This window comes from Sarcophilus harrisii, chromosome 4 (assembly GCF_902635505.1).
Source record: "Sarcophilus harrisii chromosome 4, mSarHar1.11, whole genome shotgun sequence".
Lineage (NCBI taxonomy): Eukaryota > Metazoa > Chordata > Mammalia > Dasyuromorphia > Dasyuridae > Sarcophilus > Sarcophilus harrisii.
Window position 1 is genome coordinate 423,785,904 of NC_045429.1, and position 18,052 is coordinate 423,803,955.

Below are 18,052 nucleotides of genomic sequence, written 5' to 3' on the forward strand. Positions count from 1 at the left end.
AAAATTCCAGAGCAAAAGAGGTAAGTCACATTTCTTTAATTGAAATACAACTTCTTATTTTTTTCTGATTTTCTAAAATAATTTAATTCTTTATCCTAGGGAATCTGATTAAAAAAAATGTTCCCACCACAAGTGAAACTCAAAAGTAATGAAGCCATTAAATTTATTTTCAACAGGACTTAGGAAGGTGAAAATATCAGGTCAATTTAATTGAAAAAAAAAATCAGTCAATTTAGCAAAATACTGTTGAATTGCCATTGTAGATGGATGAGTACAAAGATGGTATCACTAGCTCAATGCTTTAGAAAGATGAGGCTACATCAGCATGAAGGTTGCTTTGGAGAGAGTAGAGAACAGGGAGAAGAATACTTGCTTTGAGGCTGCTAGAGCAGTGCACTTGGCGATGAGGGGCAGTGGGAACAGTGGGAACAGTAGGGAGAATAGAGATATTTCAGAGGAGAATAAACAGAATTTGTTTCCAACAAACCTAGGAAACAGTGCAAGAATAAACAAATCTTGCTGCTGGCTCCAATTCCCAATTATCTCCCCAAGATTTCCATTCCACCAGAAGCTGAAGCCATGTGTTCATGAGCGAACATCCTTTTTGTGTCTAGGATTATCTTGGTTTATTTCTCTACCTAAGCCTACACACCAACCCCAATGCTCTAGATCTCAACAGGAGAGCCCTCTTAACCTGGTGGCAGTTTACTATCTCCAGATGACAATTTTAGTTATGGGGATATTTTTGAAAAGAGAGTGTTCCCTTTATCAAGAGAACCCCAAAGATCCAAAGGAATATTTGAATTGGAAAGAAACTTAGACATCATTTTATGTGGGAGGAAACTCAGACCCAAAGGGTTAATTAAAGATAATGTAGACAAAGTGCTTTGATCTTTAAGTGTCTCCTCTGTTTCAAGGTCAAGTGCTCCTCCCACTCTATCTCCTGCCTCCATTCACCCTAAAACATCTTATCCACTGCACATTCTTATGATAAGGAATCAAACTACCTGGGCTTGAATTTGGGCTGGTCAATGACTCCTTGTGTGATCTTGAGCAAAGCACTCAATTTCCTCAGTTTCCTCATTTGAAAAATAGAAAGGCTTGGTTTGGGATGCATAGTATCTGAAATGAAGGTATGACATCCAGATAGTGTTGTCTTGGAGAAAATGTAAAAGTGGAGGCATGGTCATGAGCGACTTTTCCCAAGAAAGGAGAGAAGTAAGATGGTCGCCGGAAAGCAAAAAGAATAGCGAGAATGTGAGACTAATGTTTTTTTTTTTTTTTTATTCCATAGATTTGGGAGTTTCTTTCAGGTTTCACCAGATTAAAACCAATTTCTTCCTGTTTATACTGGGCTGCTTTTGTATAGATAACCCTGAAAGTCTGAGTCTACCCAATGTGCTAGAAGCTTTCCTCCTTTTCTCCTAACATCTGAGTGCAGTTACCTATTAATTGTTTTTTAATGATATTCAGGTTTTTGACTTGTCATGGTTTTTTGGGTGGTTTTTAAGTTGTCTTTTCAAATCTTGTTTTCAAGATCAATGTGTTTTTTTCTATATGCAATTATTGTACCATGTCTATAGATCTCTTACTCTTATTGGTTTTTGCTTCTTTTTCCAAATTGTCTTTTCCCTGAAGTATATTTGCTTTTCTAATCTATTGTTTTCTTTTTTGCTTTTTTTTTTGGAGACTTATCTCTGTAGATTCAGGATCTAGAAATCGATTTCAGAGTCATTTGCATAAAAACAATTATAGTTGAAGAATTGAATGAGATTTTCAAGGGAGAGAGAATAGAGAAAGAAGAGAAGTAGAACAAAGCCAGACCTTTGTGGGATATTTTCCTTCACAAGTCTGTAAAGAATATAGAAGAAGTAATTAGAAAAGGAGGAAAACTAAAAGAATGTGATAGCTCTGAAATCAAGACTTGGAGAAGCAGTATATAGTTTTGGAAAAGGGAAAAGGTCCCAAATTCCTCCTACAAAAAATGAAGGAATTATACTAGCAGATCTCCAGCTCTCTTCAGATTTGAAATATAGGATTCTAGGAGCCTTGCTAAAAGGAAATGTCCCAAACTATTCTCCATATGTAGTATGATCAGGATTGTAACTTTCTTTTCCAGGAGAATCAGATGAATCTGGCCCACATTTAACTACCAATTCTTAAATGGAAATCAGAATGGACAAAATGCTCTCCTGTAGTATAGGGTGTCTGTTGGCAACTCTATTTGGGCTGAATAGGCCATTAGTTGGACCTAGTGTGATCCATTCATATGTTCTTAGATTCTCTTGAAATACAAAAAGGTCAGTGGCTTAAAAAGCATTAGAACCAACTTTATAATCACAGCACAGTTTCTGTCTTGCCTCATCTGTGAATTAACCTGCCCTCCCAAGCATCTTTGCTTGATCTTTGCCTGTCATTTCAGATCCAGGTGGGATGAAGACAAATTTGTTTCCAGCAGTGGATGATCCACTCTGAACAATGGACAAAGGTCAGCCCTCTCTAATAGTTTTGATAGATCTGTCTAAAATCTGGGTTCCTCTCAAATGGTGTCAGTGAGATAAGCAGTGAGTTAGCATTTGCATTTTATTTTCCATATCCTCCAGGATATCATCTAATTACATTCTTTAAAAAAGTACAAGTACAATCTCCTGACATTCAATTATTCACTCCAGTGAAAGGAGTTCATGGGGATAGAACACTGGACCAGTAGAAGGACACAGAAATGTATCCACATCCCCAGTCAGGGAGATCTGAGGGATACTTGGCCCTGTGGTTCAAAAAGATATCTAATGTCTTTTTCCTTCAAGGCCAGTTTATGAGCCACACAAGAAAATTCCTCTCATTTTTTTTAAACAATTCAACTTAATCACCTACAGGTTATGATTGATCTTTGGGTGTTCTCCAAAGTAAACTCAGCCTCAAAGAATAAAGATATATCACTATCAAGAATGTTTCAAAGCAATCCTCAGACTCAGGAGGAAATTCCTAATGAGAAGTTTCCTAGAAATTTTAAATAATGACTGCATCTTTGGAATAAGGAAAGAAAATAAGTGTTTATTAAGTGTCTCCTTTGTGCTAGTTACTGGGCAAAGAGAGTTACAAATTTTATCTCATTGAATCCTCACAACAAACCTGCCAGGTGAGTACTATTATTCCCATTTTACAGCTGCACAAACCAATTTAAAGAAAGTTCATGTGACTTGTCCTGTATCACATAGAAGTTTCTTGAACTTCAGTTGGAATTCAGGTCTGCCTGATGTCAGCCCCAGCACTCTATCCATTGTATCACCTAGATGCCTTGAAATATGAATAATATAAAAAGTATATGCGTATGATTCTCAATGTGACTACTTTGAAGGGAAAACAGAATGGCAGCAGCTCAAAAGAAACACGAGAGGCAAACATGTAGAGAATCCAAATTTTCACACCAATTTTTTATGCTTGACCTATGGAAGAGCATTCCAAGCTCATCTTGGTCTGACTGGGCAGAGTCAGATACACTGTAACTTGGATCTAACATGGTAGGGTCATTTCGATCTTATGGACAACAAGCCATTCATACGAATATGTGTTATCCATTTTTGTCCTTTCTGTGATGTGTTTTGGACTAAGTACTTCCCATTGATTCCTGTAGCCAATAATGTAGTGAGGATGGATGAGATAGAGGAAGAGGTTAACTTTCTCCTCCACAAACAGTGATAGCTTCTATTTTCATTTCAGCTCTGCAGGACATTAAAGAAAGGGGAAACCAAACAGTTGTCACTGAATTCATCTTCCTGGGGTTTTCCAACCACCCAGAATTGCAAGGATTGTTCTTCCTGATATTTTTAGTTGTGTATCTGGTAACTCTTCTGGGTAACCTTCTCATATTAGCAGCAATCAGAATCAATCCTGTTCTTCATACCCCTATGTACTATTTCCTCAGCAACTTGTCCTCCCTGGACATCTGCTACACCTCCACCACTGTCCCCATCATGCTGGTGAATTTTTTCCGAGAGAAGAAGACCATTACCTATGACGATTGCCTGAGTCAACTCTTCTTCCTTGTTGCTTTTGCAGGCTCTGAGTGTGTCTTGTTGGCTGCTATGGCTTATGACAGGTTTGTAGCCATTTGCCATCCATTACGCTACCCAGTCCTCATGAGCAAGAGGGTCTGTGGCTACTTAGCAGCTGGGTCTTGGTTGTGTGGGTTAGTGAACTCTCTGGTCCACACAGGGCTGACAGCAACTCTCACTTTGTGTGGTCCCAACCAGATCAACCATTTTCTCTGTGACATCCCCCTACTCCTGAAGCTCTCCTGCTCAGACACTTCAATCAATGAGGTTGCACTCTATATATCCAGTGCCATCATTGGTCTGAGCCCCTGCCTCTTCACTGCTGTCTCCTATATCCTCATTATCTCTGCTATCTTAAAAATCCAGTCTGCTCAAGGACGGCAAAAAGCCTTCTCCACCTGTGCTTCTCACCTCACTGTGGTGGTCATCTACTATGGAACTGGAAACTTCAACTATGATCAGCCCAGCTCAGGCTACTCCCTGGATGTAGATATGTTGGTCTCAGTTCTCTTCTGTATTGTTACTCCTATGTTAAATCCCATCATCTACAGCCTGAGAAACAAGGAAGTAAAATTTGCCTTGCGGAAACTATGTGAAGGACATATTTTATCCAGTGATTCCAGTGTTCAAATCAGATCTTAAGCTGGGGTCCATGAACTTGGTTTAAAAAAATATATATATTTATTAATTATATTTTTAGTAAATTGATTTCCTTTGTAATCATTACATTTTATGCATTTAAAAAACCTATTCTTCCCTATCATACTGTTCATCAATTTGCCAAAGTTGTCTATGTCCAAATGTTGAGATTACCTAATCTGGATTACTAGAACTCTTCCTGTATAAGTGATTTCTATGGTGGGAATAACAGAGAAGATTTTTAAGGGTTTTAAACCTAGAGGGTAATGCACTAGAATATGACAAAGAACTTCAATCAGAAGCTTCTTGAGAGTAAGGACTATGATTTGTTTTGGTTTTGCTGTCTTTTCATATTTCCAACCCCTAGCTTAGGTCCTGGTACATAATGAGTCATTTTAATATTGATATGTTGGGGGAAAGTAGAGGAGCTTCGTGGTAATTTGAACTTTCTAAATGTAGAATGAGCTAAATAATTATAATACTGAAAACAAATTAAATTCATTTTTAAAAAGTAATGAGGTTGAGGAGGAAATATCCTTACTAACTGGGGGCTTGTAGATGTCTAACACATTATCCTGTGATATTTACATTTTGGGAAATTATATGTCTAAAACATACACATTTTATACTGTTATATTTCTATAATATCATCTTCTAATGAGCACTATTTCTGTCCTTTTTCATCTGTGAAATTAACATAAGTTGTTAATATGCTTGCAAGCTTTTGACATCTTACATGACACTTTCAGATGATTTTTATCCTAGTATATTTGCAATAAAATATCCCATACAATTGCCTTCTCACCACTAGGCTGACAACATATTATCTATACAACTAAAGTCATATATGAGCCATATATATAACATCAATGATAAGTCAAGACTTGCAGCAACATAATAGGTCTTAATAGGAGAAACCAAGAAGAGGACTCAGGTAAACATGACTGGACAAATTGAATGAGGCAGAAAAAAGTGGGATGGAAGAAAGTTCAGAAGGAAGGAAGGAAGGAAGGAAAGAAGGAAGGAAGAAAGAAAGGAAGGAAGGAAGGAAGGAAAAAAGGAAGGAAAGGGAAGGGAAAGGAAGGAGGGAAAGGAAGGAAGGAAGGAAGGAAGGAAGAAAGGAAGGAAGGAAGGAGAAGGAAGGGAAGGGAAGGGAAGGAAGGAAGGAAAGGGAGGGAAGGAAGGAAAGGGAAGGGAAGGAAGGAAGGAAAGGGAGGGAAGGAAGGAAAGGGAAGGGAAGGGAAGGAAGGAAGGAAAGGGAGGGAGGGAGGAGCATTTAGCAAGGATTTACTATGTATCCCACATTTTGCTTAGTCCTGGGAACAAATATAAAGGGGAGGTAGTTTTTGCTCTCGAGGAGTTCATATTTGTATGAGGGAGGACGACATTAATAGGAAAGTGGTAACCAGGGAGAGACAGAAAGGGATTGGAGTGGGAAATGAGTAGATATACATGTTGGAAGCAGAAAAGATGATCTGGAGTAGGGAGATGGACAGTTAGATGACTAGTCCATACTCATTATGTCAAAACAAAGAGAGAAAAAAATTACAATTTTTTGAGCTTAGGCTAAGAATGAAAATTTTCTGAATCAAAATTGCACTCAATTATCAAACATTGAATTGTTTTGAAAATTAACTCCTGTGCAGACTTGATATTTTTTAATCACCTCAAGAGACCCATGTTCCCTGAATTCAAATATCATCTCAGACATTCAATTTCTAGCTATGTTACCTTGGGAAAATCATTTAACCTTATTTGCCTCAGTTTCTTCATCTGTCAGATAAGGTAGAGAAGGAAATTACAAACTGCTCCAGTATGTTTGCCAAAACAACCCCAAATGGGTCATGAAGAGTCGATCACAGCTGAAATGACTGAACAACAATGAATTAAACATAAAACTACAAGGAAAAACAGCAATTATTTGTGAAATTTATACTGTAAAAATTTATACTGTGTAATTTATATTGCAGTAAAGTCTGTTTGGTGACAAGTAACGCTGTGTGAATCACAATCAATGTCTAGCTGCTTTATACATTTCCATTGCTGTCAAAAGTTAAAACAAGTAAGATTAAACTTTAAAGTATGTGTGCATACATTTTTTCCCCTGGAGAATCTAATTGTGACTATTTACTGGCAAACTCCTTTAAACATTGCTTGAGCTCAGAGATATTCCAATAGAAGAAGGCTCAGGGAATAAAATCAAACTTAAACCTGGTAATTTTAGGCAAATTAGGCAAATAATAATGATGATGATGTTTACTAATATATAAGTATACACACATCACATAGACACACAGACACATAAACATGCAGAGAGAGGTAGCGTGGTAGAGCACTTCAAGTTTTACAAAGTATTTTATATATCCATTATCTCATTTAGGCCTTGCCCTTTTTCTTTATGTGTGCATGTTTGTTTGTGTGTATATATACACTGTATGTAAAAACTATATATATAACATATATTTTATTTGTGTATTCATGTTCCAATGCATGACACAGTACAATTCAAAAAAAGGTAAAATTATTAAAGGGGAAATAATAAATGAAAATTTCTTATAATAAATGACCCCAAAGGATATTATTTAAGCTAAAATATAGGCTGGGATGCTGGAGTAGAAAGATAAAATTTCAATAACACATTTATCTGGTTGAAAAAAGGTTAAAGATCTGGAGAAGTATTGAAAAAGAAAGAGAAATCAACAATTTAAATAAATTTAAACAACTTTGAGGAGATGATGATCAGAATAAGGAAAGCTTGTAGAAATTCACAAATATCAAAATTACCATAAGCAAAATTAATCTCAGGAACAAAATATTAACTAGAAAGGAGATAAAAATCAGGAAAAATAAATAAATAGATAGAAATTCAATAATTATGACCATAAACAAATATGAATTTTTAAATCCATTAAAAAGAAGATGGGAGAATGGATAAAAAAACAAGACCCAGCAATTTGTTGCATATAAATAACATCTAAAAAATAAAGCCATACACAGAATGTAAATAAGAGAATGGAACTAAATTTACTTTGAATCAGTTGATTCTAAAACACATTAGTTCTCATCAAAAAAGCCATAAAAAAAATTGACAATGTCAAGAGGAATGACCAAAAAAATTATGCTTAAAAGATTCATAAACTAATGTTATCATTAATGGTATTTACACAAAATAGTATACAGCATCTAAATCCACAAATGTGAAGAGAAATACAAACAAACTATAAAAATTGTGCAATATTTTAATGTGTCTTAAGGAGAAGGAAAAATCTAACAGAAAGAAGAAAAATGCCATCTTCTGAATGGGAACACTAAAGAAAATACATATTCTGAATATTTTTGGTACTTTTACAAAAGTAAGAAGCAAGAAAAATTATTAATAAATATAAAAAGCAAAAATAGGAAACATATCCTTTTAGACCATAATGCAATAAAAAGCAATAAATAATACAGGAAACAAAAGTCAGACACTGAGATATAATAATGATGTATTGAATGAATGGGTGCTAGTTATTATTATCATTTTTGTGGTTAGGTCTGTTCCAAATGTCCTGACTCTTCATTGCTATTTAAAATTTGCTCTAGTTACTGATAACCTTTTCTTCTTAGACCTCAAATAGCACTTTGTTTTACTACACCTCTCTAATATAGATTAATACTACAGGAAATGGATTGTCCTGTGACAATCACAAGATCTCTCTCTTAGTCATTGCTGGCAAGATTCTTGCCAGAAAACTTAATAGGCAGATTGTTCCCTTACAAGATGATCATCTACCTGAGAGTCAGTATGGCTGCAGAAGGGATTAAGGACTTGTTGATATGGAGTTTGCTGCTTAACAATTTCAGGAAAAACGCCAGGAGCAGAACAAAGGTCTGTACACAATGTTTTTCAATCTGGCAAAAACCTTAGATACTATTGGTCATGAGAACTTATGGAAAATTATGTCAAAATTTGGTTCTCTGGAGTAGTTCATCAATATTATACATAACTTCCATGACAGCATGGCTGCCCAGATTTTGAGTAATGGACAATGCTTTTACATCATGCCAGTCCCTCTGGTTACCTGCGAGAGAGTCTTCTGTTGTTTGTTTGGGCAGAATCACTGGTCATTTATTCTGATGTGCTGTTGAATTATATAGTCTTTACTTTGAATTAATATTTCTTTTGATTATTTGGTAAAAGAAACATAATGAGAAAGGATCACAAACTCTGATTTTGAGTGAATGTTGACCCATATTCATGATATGCTTCCAACCTGAGAGCCTTGGGGGTTCACAGGCAAAGGAGAGCCCCAGGTGGTATATGTATTCATACTAACTAGATTATAAGCTCCATGAGGGCAGGGACCTCGATCAATATATAGTTTGATGCAGTAGAGACCCCAGCTTCTTAAACTGCAAGTCACTACCTGATATGGCATTTTATAACTCAATGTGAGGTTTGAGAAATTATGATTTATTATTAGTAAATGCTTGGTATATATATATATATATATATATATGTATATATATATATATGCACACACACCCATATATATGTAATATTTATATACTCAGGATCACATAAAAATTCTTGGGGGGAAAAGAGTCATGAGTGGAAAATATTTTAAAATATTTTGGTAGACACTTAATAAATCTTTTGTAAAAGGCCTCATTTCTAAAATATATAGAGAATTGACTCTAATTTATAAGAAATCAAGCCATTCTCCGATTGATAAATGGTCAAAGGATATGAACAGACAATTTTCAGATGAAGAAATTGAAAGCATTTCTAGTCATATGAAAGGGTGTTCCAAATCACTATTGATCAGAGAAATGCAAATTAAGACAACTCTGAGATATCATTACACACCTGTCAGATTGGCTAGGATGACAGGAAAAGATAATGGTGAATGTTGGAGGGGATGTGGGAAAACTGGGACACTGATACATTGTTGGTGGAGTTGTGAACGGATCCAGGCATTCTGGAGAGCAATTTGGAACTATGCTCAAAAGTTATTAAACTGTGCATACCCTTTGACCCAGCAGTGTTACTACTGGGATTATATCCCAAAGAGATCATAAAGAAAGGAAAGGGACCTGTATGTGCAGAAATGTTTGTGGCAGCCCTATTTGTAGTGTCCAGAAACTGGAAATTGAATGAATGGATGCCCATCAATTGGAGAATGGCTGAATAAATTGTGGTATATGAATGTTATGGAATATTATTGTTCTGTAAGAAACAACCAGCAGAATGGTTTCAGAAAGGCCTGGAGAGACTTACATGAACTGATGCTGAATGAAATGAGCAGGACCAGGAGATCATTATACACTTCAACAACAATACTATATGATGATTAATTCTGATGGATGTGGCCCTCTTCAACAATGAGATGAACTAAATCAGTTCCATTCGTTCAATAATGAATAGAACCTATATCCAGCGAAAGAACTCTGGGAAATGAGTGTGACCCACTACATAGCATTTCCAATCCCTCTGTTTTTGTTCGCTTGCATTTTTGATTTCCTTCTCAGGTTAACTGTACATTATTTCAAAGTCCTATTCTTCTTGTGCAACAAAATAACTGTATGGATATGTATACATATGTTGTATTTAACATATACTTTAACATATATTGGTCTACCTGTCATCTGGGGGAGGGGGTGAGGGGAAGGAAGGGAAAAGTTGGAACAGAAGGTTTTGCAAGGGTTATTGCTGAAAAATTACCTATGCATATATCTTGTAAGTAAAAAGCTATAATAAAAATAAATAAATAAATGAATTGAAGTTTAAAATGTAAGAATTATATAGCGAAGGAATATCAGAAATGCTCACAAGAAAGCAAGTTCAAAAAGGCTTCAAAGAGATAATTTTCTGGTTTTCTTTGCAATTAAAAATCCTACCATGACCCTCAGGGAAAAGTAAAGCCTCTTTGTTTGAGGCACTGGAGAGGAGCTAGTCCAGACCCTCAATAAAAGAACCTCAGGGATTAAAGCCTACACAGGCCTCTAGGGATTGACCAGTTTAATAGGAAATAACCTGGTTTATAACTTGGAACTCTTCAAACTCATATCCCTATGTCACACCCATTCAAGCCCTGAGGTAAAGTTAGAGCAGCTAGCAGAGGACCTCAAAGTCCAAATCACCTTATTGTAGTCACTGGTGCAGGGCTTATTGCTAGGTGCTGATTCTACCTCTCTTCTCAAGACTAAGGCAGGAGCTTTTTAGTGTTATGCTCATGAAATTAATTTTCTTCCCATTCAAGAAATCACATCTCCTTTATATTTGTTTTATACCTAGTTTCATTCACCTATTTTTTTTTTAAAGGATAAAATTCCAGAGCAAAAGAGGTCATATTTCTTTCATGGAAATGAAACTTGTTAATTTTTTCCTGAGTTTTCTAAAAATTTAATTCTTTATCTTAGGGAATCTGATCAAAAAAGAATATTCCCACCACAAGTGAAACCCAAGAGTAATGAGGCCATCGAATTTATTTTCAGCCGGACTTAGGTAAGATAAAAACATTTGGTCAATTTAATTGAAAAAAAAATCAGTAAATTCAGCAAAATATTGTTGAATTGCCATTGTAGATGGATGAGTACAAAGATGGTATCAATAGAGAGATTGGGATGGAAGCCCGACATTAGGCATTGAGGAAAAGTATGGTTTGTGAAAAAATGGAAGCATTTGGCGATAACCTTCATAAGAAGCTTAACAATAAGAAGAGAGTAAATTAAGCTTGAAATTAAGCAAACTTGTTCTTTTTTATTTTTTAATTTGTTTTTAAGTTTAGAATTGGGAATCCCTGAGCATGTCTACACACAGAGGGAAAAAGAAAGATTGATGGTGCATGAAAGAAAATTGTTGCTGTAGGAAGATCCTGAATGAAGACATAAAGAATGGGTTCAAAGGTACAGGGAGAAGAATTAGACTTTGGAGAAGGTATATTTTTTATTCTGAGAGGAGGGAAGTAGGAAATGAGTGGGTACTTAGAAGTGTTAAGGAAAGAAAAAATATAGCTGTCTGAAGGGTAAGTTGATGTCTGATGTCCTCAATATGTCCTCAATATTCTTAGTGAAGAAGGACATAGAATTGAAGAATTGAGAGAAGAGATCTCAATAGCGATTTTGGACATACCTTAGATTAAAAAAGTCCTACTAGAACATACCCTAGAAGTGACAAAATCAACTCTAGATTGTAATAAGGGCAAAGAATAGATTCAATGTGAGTGTCAGAGGAAATAAAAAGATAAAGGAAGGTTGTTACGGTGGAATTTTAAAATTCCAGATGTTACATGAAGAACAGTTCCAGAGTTGTTGAGGTCTTACATGTGAATCTACAGGTCTAATGTTTTTTTTTTTTTTAAATAACTTTTTATTGACAGAACCCATGCCAGGGTAATTTTTTACAACATTATCTCTTGGACTCACTTCTGTTCTGATTTTTCCCCTACTTCCTTCCACCCCCTCCCCCAGATGGCAACAGTCTTATACATGTTAAATAGGTTACAGTATATCCTAGATACAATATATGTGTGCAGAACTGAACAGTTCTCTTGTTGCACAGGGAGAATTGAATCAGAAGGTATAAATAACCCGGGAAGAAAAACAAAAATGCAAGCAGTTTACATTCATTTCTCAGTGTTCTTTCTTTGGGTGTAGCTGCTTCTGTCCATCCTTGATCAATTGAAACTGAGTTAGATCTCTTTGTCGAAGAAATCCACTTCCATCAGAATACGTCCTCATACAGTATCGTTGAGATATATAATGATCTCCTGGTTCTGTTCATTTCACTTAGCATCAGTTCATGTAAGTCTCACCAATCCTCTCTGTATTCATCCTGCTGGTCATTTCTTACAGAACAATAATATTCCATAACATTCATATACCACAGTTTATTCAACCATTCTCCAGTTGATGGGCACCCATTCATTTTTCAGCTTCTAGCCACTACAAACAGGGCTGCCACAAACATTTTGGCACATACAGGTTCTTTTCCCTTCTTTAGTATCTCTTTGGGGTAAAAGTCCAGCAGAAACACTGCTGGATCAAAGGATATACACTGTTTGATAACTTTTTGAACATAGTTCCAAATTGCTTTCCAGAATGGCTGGATGTGTTCACAATTCCACCAACAATGTATCAGTGTCCCTCTACAGGTCTAATGTTAAAGAAAGGGTGAGTTTCTTAGAGAAGTCATGAATAAATCTCTGAGATTGATGGAAGGTAAGAGGAAGGAGAGAAAGATTCTGATAAAATCACTGAGGAACTTGAGATTGTGCCTTGAAAGTGGCAGATGCCAGCAAAAAGAATAGGGAGAATGTGAGAATCTAAAAGTTTTGTGATTCAATAGATTTGAGAGTTTCTCCCAGAGTACAGATTGCAATGGATTCTTGCCTGTTCATCTTGGGCTACTCTTATACTGGTCATCCTGAAAGTCTGAGTTCATCCAATGTGCTAGAAGCATCCTTTTCTCCTGACATCTGAGTAGTACAATTACCTTTGGGGCACTCTGACTGTCTACCTCTCATCTCTCACTCTTCCCATGTACCCAGTCCATCTTTTCTTTCTGTTAAACAGTTCTTTGATGATGCTGTTCACACCTATTCTTTTTCAGAGTCCTGCATTAGTGTCATGTTTTAGTCAACTTACCAATCACTTCTCCATTGTCCCTAGGAAATGCTTATCTTGAGTTTTATTCTTTCTCAATTCATCTCAAGATCCATCTGCATTCAGGACCAGGAGATCATTATATACTTCAACAACAGTACTAGATGATGACCAGTTCTGATGGATCAGGCCATCCTCAGCAACGAGATCAACCAAATCATTTCTAATGGAGCAGTAATGAACTGAACTAGCTATACCCAGAAAAAGAACTCTGGAAGATGACTAAAAACCATTACATTGAATTCCCAATCCCTATATTTATGCACACCTGCATTTTTGATTTCCTTCACAAGCTAATTGTACAATAATTCAGAGTCTGATTCTTTTTGTACAGCAAAATAATGTTTTGGTCATGTATACTTATTGTGTATCTAAGTTATATTTTAATATATTTAACATCTACTGGTCATCCTGCCATTTAGGGGAGGGGGTGGGGGGGGTAAGAGGTGAAAAATTGGAACAAGAGGTTTGGCAATTGTTAATGCTGTAAAGTTACCCATGTATATATCCTGTAAATAAAAGGCTATTAAATAAAAAAAAAAAAAAAAGATCCATCTGCATTCCTGCCCTAGATTTATGTATTACTGAAAAATTCTATATCCAGTCATATTTATATTGTATCTTGGGCAATAGATAGTCTTCAGCCTTTTGGTCTTTTCTGTGCAAATAACAATAGATGACATTGATATATAGGACTTTGTATGTATTGATCCTGGAGGATCCTCACAGTAACCCTGTGAGGTCCATGTTACCAACATTATTATCCCAATTTTGTAAATGAGAAAGTTGAGACTCAGAGAAGTTGAATGACTTTTCCAGGTCAGACCAGGTCAAATAGGTTACATCACTTTTCAGCCCAAGGGGGAGATTCAGGATTTGAACTCAGGTCTTCTGTTTACAATTCACAAACTCAGGCTAGCTCTAGTTCTTTCCATGTTTCTTACTTTCTAACTTCTACTTCCATCAAGACATGAGTAACCACTTATAATCCATTTCCTTCACTAACCTCTTTTCCATTCTAGCTCTTTGCTTCAATTCTCCAGAAATATTGGGATCTATGGCCAAATTTCATCATGTCACTTCCTTGCCCTCTCGGCCATGACACTGAACATAATATTGTCTCCTTATTCTCTTTCCACTAAACAAGGTGACTGTGTGGTTACAAACCATAATTACAAGGATCAGAATTTGGATAACCACATGCCCTATTGTTGCCAGCTCAATGGGATTGAGGGAAAAGATCCAGCAATAGAAATACTGCTTCTCAAAAAATCCTTCAGAGCGGGTGGTGGAAATGAAGATCTCTGTCCCTGAAGAAGAGGCATGTGGTAAAGAGCACATACAAAATTAGTGATGGAATATACAGGATGAGAAGCAGAATAAGGACTATTCTATCCTATCCTAAGGATTGTCAACATTTTCTTTCCTTTATATTTGTATGTATATCTCTTGATGGCTTGCAAGATTTGTTGCTTATTATTGGATTGTGAAATTTAATCACTACATGACTTGGAGTTTGAAGCCTAGAATTGCTGTTGTTGTTCCAGAGATGATCTATGACTTTTTTCAATTGGCGCTTTTGTGTTCAAAAGTTCTGGGAATATTGATTGTTTCATAGTGATGGTCAGGTTTTTTAATTGTCTTGTTTTTTAGAATGGCCTATGCTCTTTAAGTTGTCTCTTCAAATCTTGTTTTCAAGATCAATGTGTTTTACTTATGTGCAATTCTTGTACCATATCTAAAGATCTCTTAATGTTATTAGTTTTTGCTTCTTTTTCCAAATTGTCTTTTCCCTCAGGTATATTTGCTTTCCTAATCTATTGTTTCCTATTTTGCTTTTTTGGAGAGACTCATCTCTGTAGATTCAGGATCCAGATAAAGGTTTCAGAGTCACTAGTATAAAAATAATTGAAGTTGAAGAATTGAAGGAGATTTTCAAAGGATAGAGAGTACAGAAAGAAGAGAAATGGAACAAAGCCAGACCTTTGAGAGCATCAGAAGTCTGTAAAGGATACAGAAGGAGTGGTTAGAAAAGGAGAACTAAGAGAATGTGATAGCTCTGAATCCAACTCTTGCAGAAGCAGCATGGAATTTTGGAAAAAGGGAAAGGTCCCAACTTCCTCCTCCATAAAATGAAGGAATTACACTAGCAGATTTCCAGCTCTCCTCAGTTTGAAATATAGCTAAATTGGTATATAAAAATTGCTAAAAGGAAATGTCCTGTACCCAATGCAATCAGGACTATTAATTCTCTTTCCAGGAGAACTAGATGAATCTGGCCCATATTTAACTACCAACCCTTAAATGGAAATCAAAGTGGATAAAATACTCTCCTATAGTACTTTCATTTAGAGTGTCTGTTGGCAACACTAGTTGGGCTGAATACGCCATTAGTTGGACCTAGTGTGGTTCATTCATATGTTCTTAGATTCTCTTGAAGTACAAAAAAGTCAGTGGCTTAAAAAGCATTAGAACCAACTTTATAATCACAGCACAGTTTCTGTCCTGCCTCATCTATGAGCTAACCTGCCCTCCTAAGCATCTTTGCTTGATCTTTGTCTGTCATTTCAGATCCAGATGGGATGAAGACAAATTTGTTTCCAGCAGTAGATGATTCACTCTGAACAATGGACAAAGGTCAGCCCTCTCTAACAGTTTTGATAGATCTGTCTAAAATCTGGTTGCTCTCAAATGGTGTCAATGAGATAAGCAGTGAGCTAGCATTTGCATTTTATTTTCTATATCCTCCAGGATATCATCTAATTACATTCTTTTTTTAATAAAAAAAGTACAAGTACAATCTCCTGACATTCAATTATTCACTCCAGTGAAGGGAGATCATGGGGATAGAACACTGGACCAGTAGAAGGACACAGAAATGTATCCACATCCATAGTCAGGGAGATCTGAGGGATAGTTGGCCCTTTGGTTCAAAAGGATATTTGTTGTCTTTTTTCTTCAAGACCAGCTCATGAGCTACACAAGAAAATCAATCTTATTCTTTGATGACCAACAAAATCACCTACAAGTTATGAATGATTTTTGGTTGTTCCCCCAAACTAAACTCACTGTCAAATAATAAAGATATGATAGCATCAAAGATGTTTCAAAGCAATCCTGGAGACTCAGGAGGAAATTCCTAAAGAGAAGTTTCCTAGAAATTTTAAATAATGGTTTCATCCTTGGAATAAGGAAGGAAGTGAGTTTTTATGTGCTTTTTTTGGAATGAGTTTTTATTGTCTACTTTGTGCCAGCCATGGGGCAAAGAGCTTTACAAATTTTATTGCATTGGATGTTCACAACAACCCTGCCAGATGAATTCCCATTTTGATAACTGAACAAACTTATTTAAAGAAAGTTTAAGTGACTTGCCCTGTGTCATATAGTTAGAAAATTTTTGAACCCCAGTTGGAATTCAGGTCTGCCTGATGCCAGCCCCAGCATTCTACCCATTGTACCACCTAGATGCCTTGAAATATGAATAATATAAAAAGTATAATTCTATTATTCTCAATGTGAATACTTTGAAGGGATGAACTTCATTTTATATGCTTGTTGAAAAACTAGCCCCACTGAAATATGACCTTATACATGGTGAAAGAGCCAATTCTGGGCAAAACTTGACAAGGAGGCAAAGTTTGTAATTCACTCTTTGCTCTCTACTTCAATTTTCTGCTCTGGTGACTCTTCCACCCTAGATTACCTTTCCTCAGACTTTTGCCTCCCCTTTCCCCATCCCCTAGAGTGTTTATCACACTTCATACTATGAAAACGAGTTTTCAAGAGATTGCAATTGTTTTGCCTTGAGAAGAGATTTTTTGGGGGACATGATAATGTAATGACAAATATATCACATACTCTCATAATATCTACCCAAGTATCCATGTCACATTGGAGCCCTATCCAGTGATGCTTGGGAGTTTGTGATCTGTCTAAGGTGGTCTAGTGCTGGCCTGGAGTCAGGCTGATTTAGTCTACCTGGACTCTGAGCTCAGATACTTACAAGGTATGTGACCTTGGGTTCTCTAAGAGGGATCAGCAAAGAAAGGAGCATGACTGAACTGTCTTTTTCAGTATTTATGTCCTCAGTGCTTAGCACAGCGCTTGGCACATAGTAGGCATTTAATAAATGTTTATTGACTGAATGACTGGATGTCCCACTACAAAGCCTTTGTATAAAATAATAGCCCATCCCTGAAGAGAAGCTGGTGAATATCAAAGAAGTAATTGAGGAAGAAAGAACTCCAAATCTATGAGTTGAGTGAAGGTTTTAGTTGAAATCAAGGTTCCTCCTTTTTGTGGCTGTCCTTCAATATTCACCTGAGTTTGTTCACTCTTAAGGTCTCTCTGAAGAACTTTGCAATCCATTGCTTGACATAGTAGATGCTGGTAAAGACTGCCTATAGTTATGCTCTCTAAGCAAAGCAGAATGGCAGCAGCTCAAAATAAATATGAGATGCAAACACTTAGAGAATCCAAATTTTCACACCAATTTTTGGTGCTTGATCTGTGGAAGAGCATTCCAAGCTCATCTTGGTCTGACTGGGCAGAGTCAGATACACTGTAACTTGGATCTAACATGGTAGGGTCATTTCGATCTTATGGACAAAAACCATTCATATGAGTATGTGTTTATCTATTTTTGTCCTTTCTGTGATGTGTTTTGGACTAAGTACTTCCCATTGATTCCTGTAGCCAATAATGTAGTGAGG

At 36.3% G+C, this 18,052-nt stretch overlaps 1 protein-coding gene across 1 annotated transcript; it reads left to right on the top strand.

The window, feature by feature from the left end:
- Positions 1-325: 325 nt before the first annotated feature.
- LOC116423647 (olfactory receptor 5V1-like) lies at positions 326-4,697 on the top strand. Its single transcript, XM_031968715.1, has 2 exons — positions 326-431; positions 3,721-4,697. The coding sequence occupies exons 1-2, from the start codon at positions 326-328 to the stop codon at positions 4,695-4,697; spliced, it is 1,083 nt and encodes a 360-aa protein (XP_031824575.1).
- Positions 4,698-18,052: the final 13,355 nt, after the last annotated feature.

Excerpts from the sequence above, each read along its gene's own strand:
- LOC116423647 (XM_031968715.1), top strand. The coding sequence starts at position 326 with ATGAAGGTTGCTTTGGAGAGAGTAGAGAACAGGGAGAAGAATACTTGC. Across the intron at positions 432-3,720 it reads CAGTGGGAACAGTGGGAACA|CTCTGCAGGACATTAAAGAA; the intron begins GTAGGGAGAATA and ends TTTTCATTTCAG.